This window comes from Homarus americanus, unplaced genomic scaffold (assembly GCF_018991925.1).
Source record: "Homarus americanus isolate GMGI-L3 unplaced genomic scaffold, GMGI_Hamer_2.0 scaffold34345, whole genome shotgun sequence".
In the NCBI taxonomy this organism is placed as follows: domain Eukaryota; kingdom Metazoa; phylum Arthropoda; class Malacostraca; order Decapoda; family Nephropidae; genus Homarus; species Homarus americanus.
In genome coordinates, this window is record NW_024736072.1 from 552,771 (window position 1) to 572,967 (window position 20,197).

Consider the following 20,197-nt stretch of genomic DNA (forward strand, 5'->3'; position numbering starts at 1 on the left):
AATTTAATGGCGGGGGTCAATCATCACGTGCAGTAATTGTCAGGTAGGACCAACATGTGAGGGATGTTTGGATTAAAGTTTTAATGCCCTCTGATCAATAGGTAACTGCGTGTGTATACAGTTTTAGCCATTGATCGGCGTCTAAGTCCTTTTAAATGATAAGTAATTTTGGCTATCTTGGGATTCAGGCTCGTTTGTTAAGAGTCAAAATCAAATGAAGTATCTATCTATATATATCTAAAACAACGCTGTCTGCTTGTATGTGTGTCTCCTTTATGTAATCTCTCACTATACCTAACATAAACAAGTCATATGTATTTCATTTGATCATTTGAGATCTCTTGCCTCGGGGAGTTTCCTCTTGATAACAGAAGGCTTGGAGGAGGCGCGGGGGAGGAAGAGGCAGGGGGTAGCAACGTTTGGGATATGCCATAATATCAATAAAGGGATTCTCTCGGTGTATTGTGGAGATATAGTGTAGACATGGTGTAGTGGTGTGGATAGTGTAGTGTGTTGTGTGTAGCATAGACATAATGTACTTATTTGGCTGTAAACAGTGTATGTGGAATTGACACAGTGCATCCCGTGTGGTGTAGACATAGGCTGTTGTGTGTGATGTAGGTGAGGATGGAGTTTGGTTAATGACAAAAATGTTGGTAGGTCGATAATACAAAACGGGAAAAAATCCGATTTGTTCCCTCCTGGAGTGAGATGAGTTATTGATGGGGGACTTAGTGAAGGCATATCAGGGTAGCACACCTGTCTGGCTCAGGTAATGATGACACTGTACTGTATTAGTGCAAAAAAAAAATCTTGTTTATAACGATGATCATTTTCCTTCAACGCACACACACACACACACAAACACACACACACACACACACACACACACATACACACACACACACACACACACACACACACACACACAGAGCAATACTCACCCATAGGCGGCGAAGGTGGGGTCGTAGGGGTAGTAGCCCGCTGGCGACGCCCCCAGACCGCTGCCGTACATGGACACGTCGGCCGCCCCGCCCTCCTTCATGCCGTAGCCCGAACTCTGCAACACGGACACGGACGTTAGTGACACGGACACCTGGTGACACGGGTACACCCCGCCCCCCACAGGATAAAGTGGAGGTGAATATGAGGGTTGGTGAGGAGAGATGAGGGAGTAAGAAAGGATGATGGGTAATGATGCATTAAGAGAAGGTGAGGGATAGTGATGGAGTATGAGGGAAGGTGAGGATGGTAAGGAAGTATGACTGAGTATAAGGGAAGATAAAAATGACCTATTTCTAATACACTGTAAATAAATTGTGCATAGTTTGATAGTTCATATCCTAGAACCAGAAAAAAAACTACGTATTAATTTCAGATATATAAAAAAAGGTATAATAATTTAATAAATAAACGAGTAGTTCGGACATATACTTCAGCTGCCGCTCATCACTCGGCGTCAGATGTGATCGATATTTTTTAAAATGGATTATTATTATTTTTTGCTATATGTAAAATATTTTGTGAAATGTAATAGTGTCATTATAAGATACTGTGAATAGTGATTTGTGAACTATGATGATAGTTATCAGTCAGAGGCTCTTGTACCAATCTGTAGTTGATAATAGTTTACACATGCATGATACAGTTGACCAAGAATTGGAATCATGTTTACTCTCTGTATGAGTAAATACCTTTCTTAAGTCCAGGATAGACGAATGATGGAAAATATCCTTGCATACGTTGTCAATATGTGACATCATCTATATGAGGGTCACGTATAGGTAAAAGATTTTTTTCCCCATGTTAGTTACAATGAAAAGCAGCGTTAATAACTATAATCCAATCACATATAGGACTTACAAATAGATGCCATATATTGCTTAGTGTCGAGGGAATATTAGCCCTAATTGTACTGTACATTGTAGAGCCAATATGTGCCAAGTTCTGCCAACAGTGAACAACAGAGAACTGAGTGACGGGCCAATGAGCTGACAAGTGACGAAGGGGATAAACGCAGCAACTGTTCGATAAAGCTGATACTTGAAATTATCCCGCACACAATTACGATCTCGACGTCTGATGATCAATTGATATTAAACTATGCAAGTATTTCTCAAGTATTAAAGCTCCCGTAAGTTTAATAGCCTTCACTTGTGATTTAAACAACTGCCGATTAATTATTCCTGGCTTTATAACTCAAGGAAACAAGGTTAAAATCATCCATGTATGACAGCCAGCGAAACTTACCGGCAGATGGCGTTGATCTGTACAGTTCTTCCACCAATATGTATAAAATATGCTAAAATGTATGTAGAAACCTTAAATTATGTATACAAAATATGGTTCTTGTGTCGGTAATATTAACGTCACCTATCGATATAACGTTACGTTAATTAAGGCTCGCTCGCTGCTACCCGGATCTTTCATACATTTGGTTAGGTTCAGATTCGCCGATTATTATAGTGGGCGAAAACAGAACGCTTTAATCATCTTTGTTGGTCCAAATTATCCGAATTAACCAATCAGAATGGCTACTCGGCGTCCTAATAAACATTATTTTAAGAAATTATCTTACATTCAAGAGTGTAATTAAGGTGATGAAGGTGCGTGTTATTCACAATACAACCATCATTAACGTAGAAGTGTAACAATAAAGTGTGGAGACTCTTAATGTTATGTGTTGTGTGATGAAACAGTCGGCGTTATTAGATTATACAGTCGGGGATAATTTATATATTTATATCACACGGCGAGCATGTTAAGAATAGAGATTTTTGTTATAATGTTTCAAAATATTATAGACCTCACCGCCTTACTCACCATGAAGTCACCACTGCATCTTTAAGGGGGGTCACCACTGTGGGGAGGGGGGATGAGCCACCAATGCGACTTTAAGGGGTCACCATTGTTGGGTGGGAGGAAGATGAGTCACCACCACGACTTTGGTGTGTGAGGGGGCTCACCACTACGAGGGCTCACACGAGGCTCACCACTACGAGGGGAGCTCACCACTACGAGGGCTCACCACTACGATTTAAGAGGCCTCTGTAGTGTTGATCAAAGGGAAGAAAATCTGGACTTTAATCGTTAACCACAATAATAATCCACACGAACGGGTGCGGGCACAACGCGATAATACAGGTATGTCCTCATATCTTCCTGCATCGTCCCCCCCCCTCCCCCATTGACAGGTTAAATTAGGTTTACAGTTAAGTTAGTTTAAGTTAGATTAGATGAATTAGGTTTAGTTTAACATATATTTTAGGGAAGGTTGTTTGAATTTAGGTTAAGAAAGTTTCGGTTAATTAAGGCAAATAGATTGGGTTTTAGGTTAGGTTAAAGAGGTCGAGTTAAGAGGCTAATGTTAGGTTAGGTACTTTAGCTGTGGAAGGAGAGAAGAACAAACCCAACGTATGTCTAGGTAAACAAAAAAGACCAATGAGAGCAGCTCGTGCCCGCTTCTCTGTGGAGTCTGCCAAATTACGTCTCGCTCGAGGTGAAGACTCAGCCATCCATCAGTGTATTCAGGATAAATAATAATTATAATAAACTGATCAAAGTCTCTACACAAGAAATAATTCGGAAAAAGTGTATAATTAAGAATGGGAAAAAGATATAAAATTTAGCATACAACAAAGAAAAAAAATTGTATGGGTGTTTGTAATTGTGTATATACTAGTGGAGTGAAAGAAGGACATATGACACTGGCTGATGTATTGGGGGACAACACATAGGTCTATTATAGTCTCATGGAGTGCAGATGGAAACAGCTCAGTTGATGAAGTCGTCACGGGGGGACATTTTTGGTAGGTGAAAAGACCAGGTAGACCTCCTCCACAGTAACCTCCCCACTTTTCACCCCCACCCCGCCTACCTCCTCCCCACCTCACCTCCTCTACCTTCCCTTTGCTCCTCCCCTCCCTCATCACACACCACCACCCTTCTCTGCCTTCCCCTCCACCTCCCTCATCACACACCACCACCCTTCTCTCCCCTCTCCTCTCCACCTCCCTCATCACACACCACCACCCTTCTCTCCCCTCTCCTCTCCTCCCTCATCACACACCACCACCCCTTCTCTCCCTTCCTCCTCCCTCATCCACCACCAACTTCCCCCCCCCCCTCAGAGGGAACAAAGCTGTGTGCTGCTCCAGTCTTGCATTGACTTAACATCCTCCCCCCATCTAGGTATATTCCTAGGTTTGATCAAGCCTTACCCCCACTTCCCTGAGACAAGTGTTTGACGACCGAGCAGACACACACACACACACACACACACACACACACACACACACACACACACACACACACACTACTCTTCCACTTTAAATCAGTAAATAAACACTTGGTCATTATTATACATTGAATAAGCTTTAAAGAAATTAACCATATTTATATATTACAGAATAAACCATTATCTAGCTAGCGTATAATAATAATAATAATAATAATAATAATAATAATAATAATAATAATAAACAGCAATATCCAGAAAGACACCGGCAATAAAACTCAACATTAATGGATCCCAATACGATAAGCCAAACAAAAGAGGGTAAAAAAGAGGAGGTTTCGGGACCATTATTAAGAGGTCCGGATCCTCTTGAGTCATTTATTGCTTCCCTTATGATGATGGCCACGCTTTGACCGATGACTAGAAATTATAAAAATGATCCCGCCTAAAAAAAATGGCTTTCTGAATTCATTTGCAAGGTTTTTTTTTTCCTTCTTCTTTCGAGGTTCAAGATGAAAGAATACGTTAGAAGTTTTAATTGTCAAAAATCCACTTAGTATTCCGAGGAAAGGCAGAGAGAGGAAACTATTGTCGGGTTTGGCTAAGTCAGTCAGTCTCTCTCTCTCTCTCTCTCTCTCTCTCTCTCCTGCCAGAAGGCGACGACTCATGGTTATTATCGGGTTATTTTAATGTGTGTTTTGTTGGTGTTTAATTAGTTTTGTTATTTTAATTGTTATGGTGTTATTAATAGTTGTTGTTATTGTGATAGTTTTAATGGTTAGTGTTGTTATTTACTGGTCGTTGCATTGTTTGGAATGGGTATTGTTATTTCCTGTGTTATAACGGTTATTGTGTTATTTGGGAGGGGAATTACGCTTGATTTATTGAGTTATTGCGATGTTATTTCTTATAGGTGACTGTTGTTATTGTGGTGCTATGGCTGAGTGGATAAAGCACTCGTCTCATGCCCTAGGTTCGATCCCTAGGCAAATGGGTACATAACTTTACAAATGGAAATGTGAAGGTCGGTGAGTGTAGTGGCCACGCTGCCTCTCTTGCGTACCATAGGATTAGTATGCTGTGTGCTGCGTCCACACTGTCCCAAACAGGTCATCAGGTGTAAAGGGCCCCAACTTCCACTCTCACTGTGTTATTTGTAATGGGTTAATCTCTCTCTCTCTCTCTCTCTCTCTCTCTCTCTCTCTCTCTCTCGGCTGTCTTGAACCAGTTGAGCCGCCCACACAGGCAACACCAAAAATTATACTAATAGTGAAATTATTATTCTTGTATAATATGTACTCGTACGTTACCCTCCCCTCTTCCATCCCTCTATTCCTCCTCCTTGTTCACTCCTCCATCCCACTTTTCCCTTCCTGCATCTCCTCCATCCTACCCTTTCCTTTCCTCCCTCACTATACCTCATCCCAGTATTCCCTCTCCTTTACTCCTTCATCATTTTTCTATCTCCATCTCCAACTCTTCCTGAACCTCTCCTCTCCTCCTTCTTCCTATCTCTCTCCTCCCTTCTCTTCCTTTCTACCCACGTATTAAGTATGCTGTACCCTGCCTTTGCTTTCGCTTGCATATGATATATTCAGGTAGAATTGTCGAGTTAGAGATATAGTGTGTGTGTGTGTGTGTGTGTGTGTGTGTGTGTGTGTGTGTGTGTGTGTGTGTGTGTGTGTGTGTGTGTGTGTGTGTGTGTGTTACCTTCTTCATTTCCGTCGTGCAATATACTACTGTAATACTCGGTTATAGCAGCAGTACCTCCCCACAGTCTCATATACTTAGCCAAGGTTATAATCTGATGAATATACTCCAACTCTCCCTCCTTTCATGTAGTCGTATACGAGGAATTAACCAGTTGTAGCCCCAGGAGTGACGAAGTGGATATGTCCGACATTTGTATCTGAGAAGTGACTGATGCTTCCCCTGTGGTATATTCAACAACAACTGTGATATACTCAACAATAACCGTAGACTGTAAGATATGTTCCACCTCTGCATACACCACCCCCCCTTTCCTCCCCTCATTAATATACTCAACAACACCTGATAGTTATGTGGGGAGGAGGAGGGAGGGATATGTTTACTTACCTATAACATTAAGTAAACTGTTTGATATGCTCCCTGTCTCCCTTCCCCTCTTCCTCCGCCGCCTCTCCCTACCCCACCTCCTCCCTCCCTATTGACGTACCCTGCGGCCACATCACAAGGGTATACCCACGTTTTTGACCATCATTAGTGATAGAGTGAGCAATGAATCACCTTTTGTGACGTTTATTGGCGCATGTTGGATGGGTAATTATACCAAGGAGGGGATTCTGTCTGTGTCTGTCAGTCTGTCTGTCTCCGTCCGTTCCATCTGCCACCACCGCTGCCGTCGTCACTATCCGCTATTCTCTTATGTTTCTCTCTCTCTTTGTTGCCTCTATTTTATTATGGCTTTCTTGATTATAGTGAATTATCGGTTGTTCCATAATGCACCGTCATAGTTATATTTATCTGAGTGTCTCTCTGATATATATCTCATTGTATTATACTCCTGGGTTATACGTCATTGTGGTGCAAATATTTAACTATTATCTTTGAGACTACAATGTTGTTGGGGGACTCTCTCTCTCTCTCTCTCTCTCTCTCTCTCTCTCTCTCTCTCTCTCTCTCTCTCTCTCTCTCTCTCTCTCTCTCTTGACGATGTTTCTCTAAAGTAGTCTTCATTGTGCTCTTCTAATATAACGCTTTGATTGATTATATCACTAATAATATATTGCACACCTGTAGCTTATTGAAGTGCTGTAAGTGTTCACTGTACACCTTGATATATTTATTGTTTAAGATGAGAGTTTTGACTAAATACCGCTATACTACACAAACTTTGAGGTGAAATACAGCGCTTCTGCCATATTACTGTACACTGGTTAAGGTGAAGTTACGTCATAAGCAGATATACTCAACAGTTCCATGGCGTGTGTGTGTGTGTCCCTATGTGGGCTACCAGCCTATTATATCAGTCCTCCACCACCTCGCTCCACTGTAGCCATCAATCCTCCACCACCACTACGCTCCACTGTAGCCATCAGTCATCCAGCACCACCACGCTCCACTGTTATCACCAGTCCTCCACCACCACAACGCTCCACTGTAGCCATCAATCCTCCACCACCACAACACTCCACTGTTGCCATCAATCCACTAGGTTCCACTGCCTCTGACGTTGCTCCACTATTTACCACACACACTCCAAGTCTGCACAGGGCTTGAGTATTTTAATTAGCGGAGGAGATGATAGGTAAAAAGTGTGGAGACGGAGGGTAGGATGGCTCCAGAGGAATGCACTAATGTGTCACAAGAATGCATGGCCAGAATATTAACAAGGCCATTATCAATCGTATTCAAATTAGCTGAATTGATTACGGAAAATATACACTGTGTTGGGCCGAGTTTCTCCCTCGATATCTGAGTGCAACAATATATCATCTTCGTCTTGGCTGCTGTTGCTGACTTGATATCATCGCTGTAACATTATGTATATATATACAGTATGTATCACCCAAAATATATTGATATACTGATGTATTAAATTCCACCAATATGTGAATATATATTTTGGTTGATGTTGTTAACCTGATATTATCTCAGTACGTTAAAACAATATTATCGGAGAGTGAAGTTGATACCATCGCAGCGCGACAGTTGATCTTCACGATGTATTGGTTATCGTTTTATGTCTCCTGATAACAACGCACTTACCGCCAGGAAAATACAATTGCCTATTATTTGAATATATGATAATTTTACGTTATACCAGTCTTCATTAATTCTAATGTTTTTGTACAATAAAAACACGTTTTATGACTTAACAATAATATAAATTATCCCCAGTATAAAATACCAGTGTACATAAAAGCTAATTAGCTGGGTGGTATATATGTGTGAACCTGGCAGTCGTCTATAGGGTCTGGGCGTCTATACAACCAATATTAGGTCCCCGGGAAACAATATACCTCTCAATACAGTGGGATCGTTTATACACACTCCCGGGTCCTCTATCGGCCCTCGCAGAGAAGCTTCTTGGTATTCAATCCTTTAGCCGGAGCTGTTGACACAGGGGACGTAAGCTCGGGGCCGCTCGCTCACCACCAATAGTCACTAAGGATGTTGGTAATGGGTGTGTATGAAGCGCTGCGGTGTATTCTTTTACCGTCTTCCGATGCCATTATTGAAAGATACAGATCTGTTTTATTATATATGATTGATATATTTTATGGCCTTAACAGTGGTCTACTGTTCTGAGACGGTTTTATGACGTTGATTAAGGCTGTATCAGGACTCGGTAATAGGCGGAGCGGACAGTAGTGCAAATGCGTTATCCTTGTATCTACGGGTCGTAAAAATAATCAGGAATATTTCACCGCAGACAAAACAAGGGGAAACTGTCTCTTGGTTCTGGGTTATCAGTTTAGGATATCCGCTTTCGCCCCCTCTCACATCCTTCACCACGACACACACGCACACACACCCTCTAACTTCCTCTCCTCTCTTGTGTTTGACCTACTACTCAAATAAACAAACTAAGCACCACACCTCATTCAAAAAATAACAGCCCAGATAATTCCGACTCAGTATAATCAGTTCTAAATACAATCCGGATTCACTTAAACGGGGCCCGGAATTAACAATGTCCCTCAGGTAATAAAAGGCTACCCCAAAAAAATGTGACAGGTGTTGAACCAGATGAAGATTAGAGAGAATTAAATACACAGCAATGTGACACCTACACATCCTCCACTCGCGTGCTACACCACACCTACAGTACACCGTCTTACTCGTGTACTGTTCTTACACCCACCACGATCGAGGTTATCTCCCCCACGCAAAGTATTATGTTCCCTAGCGTGAGTAAGACCCATCGAGCTGTGTGCCGCCGCTTTTCGATATAAGGGTGGCGAGTGGCGTATCTCGGTGTGCGTCAGGCGTCTGTCTTCCCCCCTGCTGAGATATCTGGACAGAAATTAGGTGTAAACTGCGTTAACTGTAGCGTTTGAGGCTAATGAGACAGGATTATGAATAGTAAAAAGACCCTCGTAATATAAATTACCGTTCCATTAACACTGTGGCGGAGACCTCCTGGGTGGCGGGTAAGTGGTGGGGAGGGGCGAGCGTGAGCCACACCAGGTAACACCGGGGCGGCCAGGTAGAGCCCACTCTCACATTCAATAGACCAAGTCAATAGCTGACGTGGGAAGATTAGTCCACGAGCGAATAAAATGAAGAGGGGGCTACGTATGGCATGTTACAAGGCTCCCACCTTTCCTCTTCCCTCCTCTTTTTTTTTCAGCCACCTCTCTTCCTTCCCCTCTTCTGTTTGCTGTGTATATATATATATATATATATTTGATAAAATCACACGGGAAAATGGAAACAACAGAATACCTTAGCTTTTCGTCTTTATTTAAGACATCTTCAAGAACAAGCTTAATAATATATATATATATATATATATATATATATATATATATATATATATATATATATATATATATATATAAACACACACGTGTATGTATGCATGAACTCATATGCATGCGTATGACACCTAATAAAAGAGGAAGTATATCTGGTCATACACAACTTAGAATGTGGGCTGGTTCCTGATTGCAGGACTAACGGGTGTTTTCTTTTTGGATGGAACAGATTAACGGCGTCGTCTTCCTTAAGATGCGTAGTATGGCCAGTCTTGCATAGTGGTGAATAAATATCAGAGTTAACTTTTGGCGATAAAAACCAAACAGTTTTGCCTCCCCAAATTGTACATCAATTGCGGTATCCAGAAGTACAACATGGCACAGCAGCAGTCACGAGGGCGATGATTGGGTACAGTTTAGTACAGTACAATACAGTACTGTTCAGATCAGTACAGTACAGTACAGTACATTACAATACAGTACAGTACAGTACAGTTCAGTTCAGTTCAGTTCAGTTTAGTTTAGTTTAGTTTAGTTCAGTTTAGTTCAGTACAGGTGTGGGTCCATAGTACGCCTGGGTGTCGCTCACACCTGATTAGTTTTACGTCATAATACCAGAGTGTTCTTGTTAGCACAGGTGGGGCCCCGTGATGTGTTCGGCTGTCATCACGCGGGTTAATGTTTAAATCCCTATTGTTTGTTTATGTTTGGTGGGTGGGGGAAGGCAGCTCACACGTTCACTACACACCAGCAACGTGTGTGTGTAGCACACACCCCTAAAGTGTACACACTCCGGCGACGTATGTGTGTAAGGTGTAGCACAAACACACGTTTTGAATGTACACAATAGCGCTGTACGTATACATTCAATTCTTCCCAACTGTGTGTGAGTGAGTGAGTGAGTATGTGTGTGTGTGTGTGTGGGTTAAACAGTGAAAACACTTATGGAGTTTACACTACTACGACCTGCATATGTGCATGTCTGTATGTATGTAATTCAGCACGCGCATACACGCCTGAGATGTACATACAGCATACATTCTACAGCGCACACATACACCTGGGGTACACGCTTCGTTATTTTGATACATAAACCATTAAAACACCTGTGATGTACACTCAACAGTGACATGTGTATGTGAAGTGCAGTACCAACACCTGAAGTGTTAGACAGGTGACGTGTGTGTATATATTATTATATATTATATGACAAGTGTGTGTGTGTGTGTGTGTGTGTGTGTGTGTGTGTGTGTGTGTGTGTGTGTGTGTGTGTGTGTGTCCTCCCTCCAACAGGTGAGGATCAGATAGTCTCCTCTCTATGATTATTACACGTGACTTTCTATTTCTTTAACTTGAGCGAAATTATAGGTTATGTTGTTCAAAGTGTGGGGGTGGGGGAGGTGATAGGGATGGGGAGATGGAGGAGTTCTGGTGGGGGGGAGGTTGCGATGTGGTGGAGGAGAAGGGAGGGTAGAGTGATATTGAATGTGTGAGGGGGAGGGAGGGAAGAAGGGAGGCGGTGAAGTTAAAAGGAGAGAAGGGTCATGTGGAGAAGAGGGTGGTGTTTACCTGCCCTCTTGTTGTCACCCCCTTACACCTGATAATTACCACCACTCTACTGTATATCCGGTGATGACGACCCTGTGTGTGTTATTGTCTTGAGAACCTGCTTCATCATCTCTCTCTCTCTCTCTCTCTCTCTCTCTCTCTCTCTCTCTCTCTCTCTCTCTCTCTCTCTCTCTCTCGTGGTCAAAACACTAGGCCACATGACTCTGACACTTAACCCTTAATAGTGATTCGACTCTTGGCACATTCTCCTAACACTGGAATGAATCTGACACCTCCAGAGCCTGATATGTTTCTGACACCTCCGAATTCTGGTATGTTTGTGACACCTCCTCCGGACCCTGATATGACGGGACCACCTGCGGCGTGAGGTCAGTGTGTGGGCCACCAGCTGTCACACCCAGATGGTCTTAAATATGTCAGATTAAGGAACTATCTCTGTCATGCTAATGTTTCCGTCCCTGACACTCCGCCCCGTGTCGCGTCCCTCTACTAGTTGTTAACAGATTTTTATGTAAATTTAGGTAATGAGATGCATAATATGGTGACAAGGATTTTACACGGCGGCGTCATTTAGGCTCATTATTCACTGATAAGCCTACCAGATTTGATATTAAATGATTAATTAATTAGTGTCACTTTATGCCCCGGGACACCGACCCTTCCCCTCTCCCTCGCCCCCCTGGCTTGACAGTGTAGGAAGGGTTCATCTAAATGTGATGCTGATGATAATAGTAATAATAATGATGAGTGTTATTATAATGAGAAACACCAACGGAACGAATACGAATGTTTTTTATGACAACAATACTAATAATGACGGTAAATACAACAACAACAATAATAATAAAATAATAAATTAATAATATTGATATTAATTAAAATAATCATAATAACCGTAATAAAACACAACAATAAAAATAAAAGCTAATATTAATTATAAGGAAAAATAACAATGATATTGAAATTTATAAACACAAAATATATTTTACACAAACCAAAAGTCCTTTAAACGATAAATATTTTAAACCATTGTAAATGAAATTGCTCTGTACAGATCTCTCTCTCTCTCTCTCTCTCTCTCTCTCTCTCTCTCTCTCTCTCTCTCTCTCTCTTACCTCACTGGAACAAACTTTTTATTCTATTTTAAAGCGAGCTCTAAACTTTGGAAGTAGAGATATCTGCTTCGGCCCTAAACTCAGCCTGTCACCCACTGTTCCCCCTAAAGTTGGGTGTTTGGTGAGGCGACAGCTGCGCCCACCACGACGAACGACCACCACCACGAGCACGGCAGCAGGGGGAAGACGAGAAGGAAGGGGGAAGGTGGAACAGGAGGAGGGTAAAGGGGATGTGGAAGAGTTGGTAAGGGGGAAATGGAGGAAGGTGGTGGAGGAGGGTGGGAAAGGGGAGGTGGTGAAGGAGGATGGAGAAGATCGATTAGGAGGAAAGAGAAGGTTGGAAGGCAAGGGGGAAGAGAAAGTAGGGAGAGGTGGTGGAAGAAGAGGGATAACAGTAGGGGTAGAGAGGAATGCCGAGTAGCTAGTGAGGGAGAGGGAGGAACAAGGGGAGATGCAGGGGAGGACGAAGATGGTATAGGGAAGAGGGGGGGGCAGGCAAAGTGAGAGGAAAAGGGGGATGTGGAAGAAGAGGAAGAGAAGGTGGTAGTAGTGAGCGAGGAAGAACTGATGACGAGAAAGCAAAATATGAGAGAGAGAGAGAGAGAGAGAGAGAGAGAGAGAGAGAGAGAGAGAGGTGGAATGAGGGGAAAAAGACTGAAGAGGAAGGGGAGGAGAATTGGAAAACTCAAGAGAGACAAAGAGGAACATACAGGAGAAGACGGAATGAAAGGAAAAAGAGTGGGAGAACTCGAGGAGATGATGATAAATAAGACAGTAGGGTGAAATGTGAAGGTTGATGAGCGAGGAAGGAGGGGAGAACTGAGAGAGAGAAAGAGACGGGAGTAGGAGGAAAAAAATGAGAAAGAGAAGAAGACTAATTAGGGGAGGAAAAGAGTGAAAAGAAGATGGGAGATGGACAGAGAATGAGGAAGAATATAGAGAGAACGAAGGATGAGAAACAGTAAGAGGCCGATAAAGGAGGACAAAAACATAGAAGGAAAGGACGAAGAGGAGAGGAAAATGAATTAGGGATGACGAGAGTTGATGTAAATTAGTTAACACAGACAACTAAATAAATAAAAAAAAGCAAATAAAAAAAACAGTAATGGAAGATTGTAGAAAGTGAGATAAAAGAAAAGAAAGAGAAAGAAGAGAGAACGGTGAATGGAGACAGGTAAAAAGACGAAAGACAATTTGGCAAGAGAGAAGGGAAGAAGAAATGAGAGGGGATAGAAGATGAAAAAAAAGTAAGGGGGAGAAACGAGAAGAATAAATAGGCAACAGAAGAGGAACAAGGAGACACAAGATAATAACTAGAAGGCGTAAGGGGAGAATTGAGGATAGTAAATAAGAAGATGATGAAGAAGAAGGCGCAAGATAATACACAATAAGACGAGATAAATAAAAGTAGAGGAGGGATATACAGTATACCTTACCTAATCTAACCTAACTTAACCTAACCTAACCACGGGACAAGCTTAGCGGGTATCCCAAAACAGCACGAGAGTGGACCCACAAAAACATAAGGAAGTGGCCTGACAGAATGGGACAAGTGATCTCCTTATTATGGTGCACCAGAGCTCCCCATCACGCTGGATGAGGCGAGGACCTCCCCCCTTCTTCCTACTCCTCCTTAGCTTCCCCAACCTCACCCTTCATTTCTACTATTGGTCTTGTTATCCCTTCCCCCTTCCTTCCTTACTTCCCTCCCTTCCTTCCTTCCTCCTCACTCCATCAAACATACACACTCACCCATACCCTCCCTCACATCCACCCACATTTTTCCTCCCTCATTACACTCATCTCTTTCCTTCACACACACACACACACACACACACACACACACGGCCCTCTCCTCCCCTCCTTCATAAACTCACAGTAGTCGCATCACTCCCCTCCTCCCCCTCCTCACTCTCCCCCTGACGTCCTCCCCTCCTCTCTCCCTCACAGTGATCGCTTACCCAGCTCGCGACAATCTGTCGTCCGTGCAATATGCAATATGCAATGAACCATCTGAGGCCTCACCCTCTTATATCAAGGGCTGTCGTCGCCTTCCACGCCCTCTCCCCTCCTCACCCTCCCCTCATCCTTACACTCCCCTTTCTCTATTTCACCCCTCTCCTCCTATTTCACCGTCTCCCCTCCTATTTTAGCCACCCCTATTCACTCCCAAACACCATCCCCATTCAGAGCTAATTGTTTAACTGTCAGCGCGCAACTGGCGGCCCTAAAGCGATGCGTTGGCCGCTATTTAGCTCGAATATATAGCTAGTTTGTTTTCATGGGGGCATTTGTTTGTGGTGTGGCCTCCAGCGGCGGCCTCCACTCCCTCCACCTGTGAGTTAACCTCCATTTCACATCTGGAACTCTTTGCCAAAATGCTTTAGGTTGGTATTAAAGCGGGAGCTGTACCAGATGGTCTGTGGTCCTCCCCTGGCCACTGTGTTGTGTTGTGTCCTCTGTATATTTATCTATTATTTTGCCCATCACATTATACCATTATCTTATATACTGGATAATATTTAGTGGAAGTAGTAATGATTTATTTATTTATTTACTTCGAATAAACTCTTAACAAAATTTAATCTAGATAAAACCATACGACAACATTTCTTATATCTTATTGATTTTTTTTTATTATATTGATCAGTTGCGGAGCTGAGAATGAACTCAAGACCGAGAATAATTCATATGAAGACTTATAATGAGGTCATGTATAAATGTGTCATTAATAGTTGATGGCAACACTCGATAATTTGTTCAATTGCATAGTCTTAGTGTCTTATTGCACATAAATAAACAAGTGTATTATCTGAGACCGTAAATCCAACAAGACCTGAACGCTCTATGATAATAATTGTAGGTCATTACCCTTTAACAAACAATGTTATGTGTCCTGAGGCTCCCCCCCCCCCAGTCCCCTCAGTAAAATTCCCGAAGACCGAGTTATCGACACGGGAGACAGACAGACAGAGACAGAGACAGACGGACGGATAGACAGAGAGACAGACAAGGGGGCGTAATGAACCGGTGTGGTAATGATAAGTCTCAGCCAAATCGATAATAAAACAGAAGTAAACAAATAAACGTGGACAATGGCAAACAGAGGAGGTTATAAGAGGGCAGAGTAGTTCACACACACACACACACACACACACACACACACACACACACACAGAGTTCACAAGAAGTTAGGCTAAAAATTCACCAACCTCCTCCTCCTCCTCCCTCTCCTACCATTCCCACACCCTTCCCAGAGCTTTCCCCTCCGCCTTTCCTTTTCTTCCACTCCCCCTCTCCTTCCTTCCTTCCCTCCCCCCCTCCCTCCCTCCATCCTTCCCTTCTCCCCAACCCTTGCCTCTCTCTCACTCCCTCCTCCTCTACCTCCTCCTCACCCTCTTGGGACACTGGACTTGTCTGGCCCTAAATGGTCTCAGATTTCAGGGACATATTGGTTGTTTTATTGTCCGAACTTACACCTCTTCTCTCGTTGGGTATACTGGCCTGTACCCCGACCTGCACTATATCATGTACCCCGACCTGTAGTACCCTATGTTCTGTACCTCGACCCTGCAATAGGACCTGTATCCTGACCTGCAATATGCCCTGTACCCAGACCTACAGTGTGACATTTTACTTTAAGATGGACTCTGGTCTGTAACATACTTAATATATTGTTTACTTGTACTCTAACATTTAACCTGTAGTGTCCTCTTGACCTGTATTACATGCCATCTGTTCGAGACTGTCTCGTTTAGTCTGGTGTGGACTGTTGAGACAAAACGTAACCCGTATTTATCGACTCATTCTTCTTGTCCATTAAGCAAGATTATATATTTATGTTTAGGATTCAAAACGTACACTTGAGGCCGATTACTCTGTGCGTGTGTGTGTGTGTGTGTGGGGGGGGGGGTCAAAATTGGTGGACCTTTCCGATAAAGCTTTAATTAACACTTGAATTTATTGTTGAGAGAGAGAGAGAGAGAGCGCTGTTGGCAGTAGCTTGGCTCAATTACGGTATCCACAGTTTAAGTCAATCTACTCTTGACTTGTGAAGTAGATATTAGGTTCAATCACAATAAACTTAGTCTGTTTGTTCACTACTGCTGCGAGTCTCTTCTTGATCGTCTGTGTGGTGGTGATGGTGCTATGAGATCCCGGACTTGACCCCACGAGACAGCTATACACAAGAATACCATCCATCAACCCTTCACCTAGCATTACATTTATACAGGCTGCTGATGACCATTAGAACCATGTAAGTACACATATGCATACACACAAAAAACCACATACAAATAAATATATTCATTTATACATGCATACATACATGCAGAAATACATGCATACAAAATACGTACTCATCCAGGCGTACATGAAAAACAAATTCGTTTTTGGTGTCGTTAAAAAACACTGGCACTATAATTCGGTATAATACTGGACTATAACGTATCAATTAATAGAGGTAATCCGAGCAGTATAACGCAGTACGTGTTAAAAAAAAAGAGGATTATTTTTCACATTATTCTCTCTATATAAAAGAGAAACAATTTTCAAATTAGTGCTACTCTGTTATTAAATAAACACGGCGATACAAGGATACCGTCCCCGTCCACCCTCGCCCACCCACCCACCCACCCACCCACCCCCAGCAGGCAGCGGACAGGCCAAATTGACCCATATCCCCTACTCCTGTACACTCTATGTCCCGCCAGTTATGCACGCTGTTATCGCCCTTATGGTTAATTAAACAAGGATGAAAGCCCAAATGATGTTGCTTTTGTAAAGTTTGCCTGCAAGTATTGAATTAATCACGTGTTATTGACGGCCAAATGAATTACTTAATCGGCCCTGACAAAGCTTACACTCGCTCGCGGATGTGCAACCCTGATGAAGTGAACCATCCACCTCCCCTCCACACACACACGGACCGTCGCCGCCCCCGATCCTCTCAGAGTACACCCCTGGTTCACCTCTACTACTACTACTACTACTACTACTACTACTACTACTACTACTACTGTTGCCTATACTGCCGTTCCTAATATTACTTCTACTGTTTGTCCTCGTTGTTATACTGTTGCTGTGGTACTTTTATTATACTGTTGATTCGTTAATGCTATTCCGTCAGCTCCTTCCACGCCCCTCCGTCAGCCCACTCCACACCTTCCCGTCAGTTCTATCACCATACCTTGCCAGTCTCCATCAGCCCTCTCCACGCCCCTCCACACCTCTCCGCCAACCTCCTCTCCACACCCCTCCGTCAGCCCTGTCGACCACCCTCCGAACCCCATTGCCAGTATCCTCCACACTCCTCCATCAGCCCTCTCCACGACCCTCCACACCCGTTTGCCAGTCTCCGTACGCCTCTCCGTCAGTCCCCTCCATACCCCACCGTCAGCCCCGCCCACAGTGTGACAGCACGGCGCGCCCAATGTTCGCTTTACTAAATTAACTCAGGCTGGTGGAGCGCCCGAATGAGCCAGGATGGTATAGTGGTCAGGGTGATGTGGTTAGTGTGGTGTTGTGGTTAGGGTGGTGTCATTAGAGTGGTGTAGTGATTAGGGTGATGTAGTGGTTAGAGTGATGTGGTGGTTACCGTGTAGTGGTTAGGATGGTGTGGCCAGGGTGGTGTGGTTAGGATGGTGTGGCCAGGGTAGTATAATGGTCAGGGTGATGTAGTGGTTAGGATGATGTGGCCAGGGCGATGTAGTGGTTAGGATGGTGTGGCCAGGGTGGTGTGGTTAGGATGGTGTGGCCAGGGTAGTATAATGGTTAGGGTGATGTAGTAGTTAGGATGGTGTGGCCAGGGTGGTGTAGTGGCCACAAACAGTGTAGTTGTCAGTGAAGTTCAATTAACCCGGTCCTTCTCTCCCTTCCTCCCTCCTTTCTTACTCCTAGTCTTCTCCTTTTCTGACTCTTCTCACTTCTTTTCTTCTCCCCCCTTCCTCCCTTGCTAAAGCCAGTGCCCTCCTCTCTTTTCTCTCCCTCTTTTCGTACTCCTAGTCTCCTCCTTCTCTCCCTCCCTTCCCACATCTATCTTCCACTTGTTACTTCCTAATGAGGGGAGGCGTCGCCACATAGGAAGTTGAGGCCAAAAACGAGGGGAAATAGTGGCAAGGGTGAGGGGACCTCCGCTTACCCCGTGGCGTCCTGAGGGGAGAAGAGAGGGAGGGAATGATGATGGGAGTGAAGGGAGGATATGGGTGGAATGATGGAGGGAGGGTAGGAAGCAGTGGATGCAGGGAGGGAAGATAATAGATTGATGGAGGGAGGATGCGAAAGGGGAAAGGAGGAGACAGATGCAAGAAAGATTGTGGAGAGATGGAACATGCAGGGTGAGAAGGGAGAAAGGAAAATCAAAAGGAGATGGGAGAGAAAAGGGGGAAATCGAGGGAAGAGAAGCAAATGGCGGATGTAAGGAAGGAGGGGAGCACAAGTAGGAAGGGAGGGAAGCTAGACACAGAAGGGGAAGACGAATGGACAAAAGAGTGACGTAAAAGGAGAGGACGAATGAGGGAACTGTAAGAGTGATAGTGAAGAGAGATAACATAAGATAAATAAGAGAAATGCTATGATGAAAATACAGACGGACACGAAGTTAATTTTCGGTTTCCTATATATATACTGTATCGATAATTTGAATTGATTTTCGCATCGATTTATATTATGTAAACTTAAATATCAAAGGTGGTTTTAGTCATAGTCTTCAAACCCGTATTTAAAGCAGGTGGGCGTAAAATTCCGTCTTGTTATTTCTTATTTTTCCTGAGTCGTGCGATAGAAACATTTATACATATACGACCTACTTGGTTTTGTTATTGATGGTCATTTTTTTTTTACGCCTCACACCAAGTTTAGTCATATTTCATATTTGTACACATTTTTTCTCTTGGTGTGGAGTTTATCTATGAATTGTTAAAACTCTAAATATTTTTTCCTTGTGTGAAGTGTTGTTATGATATGCAGGGAAATGACCCGCTGAAGAATATATACTACCAAGAGAATTTATCAACTGTGTCGAGGCAAATAATATTTTCCCAGGGGGTTGGTAACTTGTGGTGAGTACATTCACCTCTCAAGTGAATGTTCCCGGTGTCGATCCCCGGGCAGAGTGAAACTATGGGGAACCAGGATGTTAATCGATTGGCGGATCATTTTCCGGGATAATGGATAACCAGTGCAGATGGTGAGTTGTCCGGTCTTCTTGGTTTATTCTTTGATACTTGGTCATACAGCTCGTTAACTCAGGGTGTAGTTGTTGTATTGGCGACATCCATTACACCTTAAACAAGTTCACGAGTTCACGCCCAGTTGGCCTTAATGTCGGCCAGCCTCCAACATGAAGGGAATCATTATCCCCTCTAGTTGGCCGTCACGGTGGTGGGTGATCAGGTGGCCCCGCTCCCGATGGTTAGCTTTGGGTCTATTAGGGCTGTGACCTCATTTGACCTTCTACGCCAGGGGTCATCATTGTGAGGCAGCTGGTACATTGACGGAGTATAAACTTGCACATTATTTATGGGTAATAACTTAAGAGAAAAACTGCTTGAACATCTCCTTAGTGTGTTAGTATTTTTCCCCAAACTAACATGCTATTGATGCATTTGTGTGGATAATTTACTTTCATGCCTTAAGTAATTTGTTTAATGTCCCGTAATTATATACCTGGCATGTATGTATGTATGTATGTATGTATAAGCTGAGTATATATTCTTGGACTTGAAGTTTAAAATATTTGTGTCATAATTATTTTCTTCACAAACGCCAGACAGTAATAGGTCAAGGTCTTTCCACGCATCAACTTCTCG

At 43.2% G+C, this 20,197-nt stretch overlaps 1 protein-coding gene across 2 annotated transcripts in view; it reads right to left on the reverse strand.

Moving 5' to 3' along the window:
- Window positions 1–20,197, reverse strand: part of LOC121871899 (homeobox protein caupolican-like) — a 170,662-nt gene that overhangs the window by 106,009 nt on the left and 44,456 nt on the right. For both annotated transcript variants that reach the window (XM_042374494.1, XM_042374493.1), the window contains exon 3: window positions 945–1,060. In XM_042374494.1, the coding sequence (XP_042230428.1) occupies window positions 945–1,060 (116 nt within the window). The remainder of the gene's footprint in view (window positions 1–944; window positions 1,061–20,197) is intronic.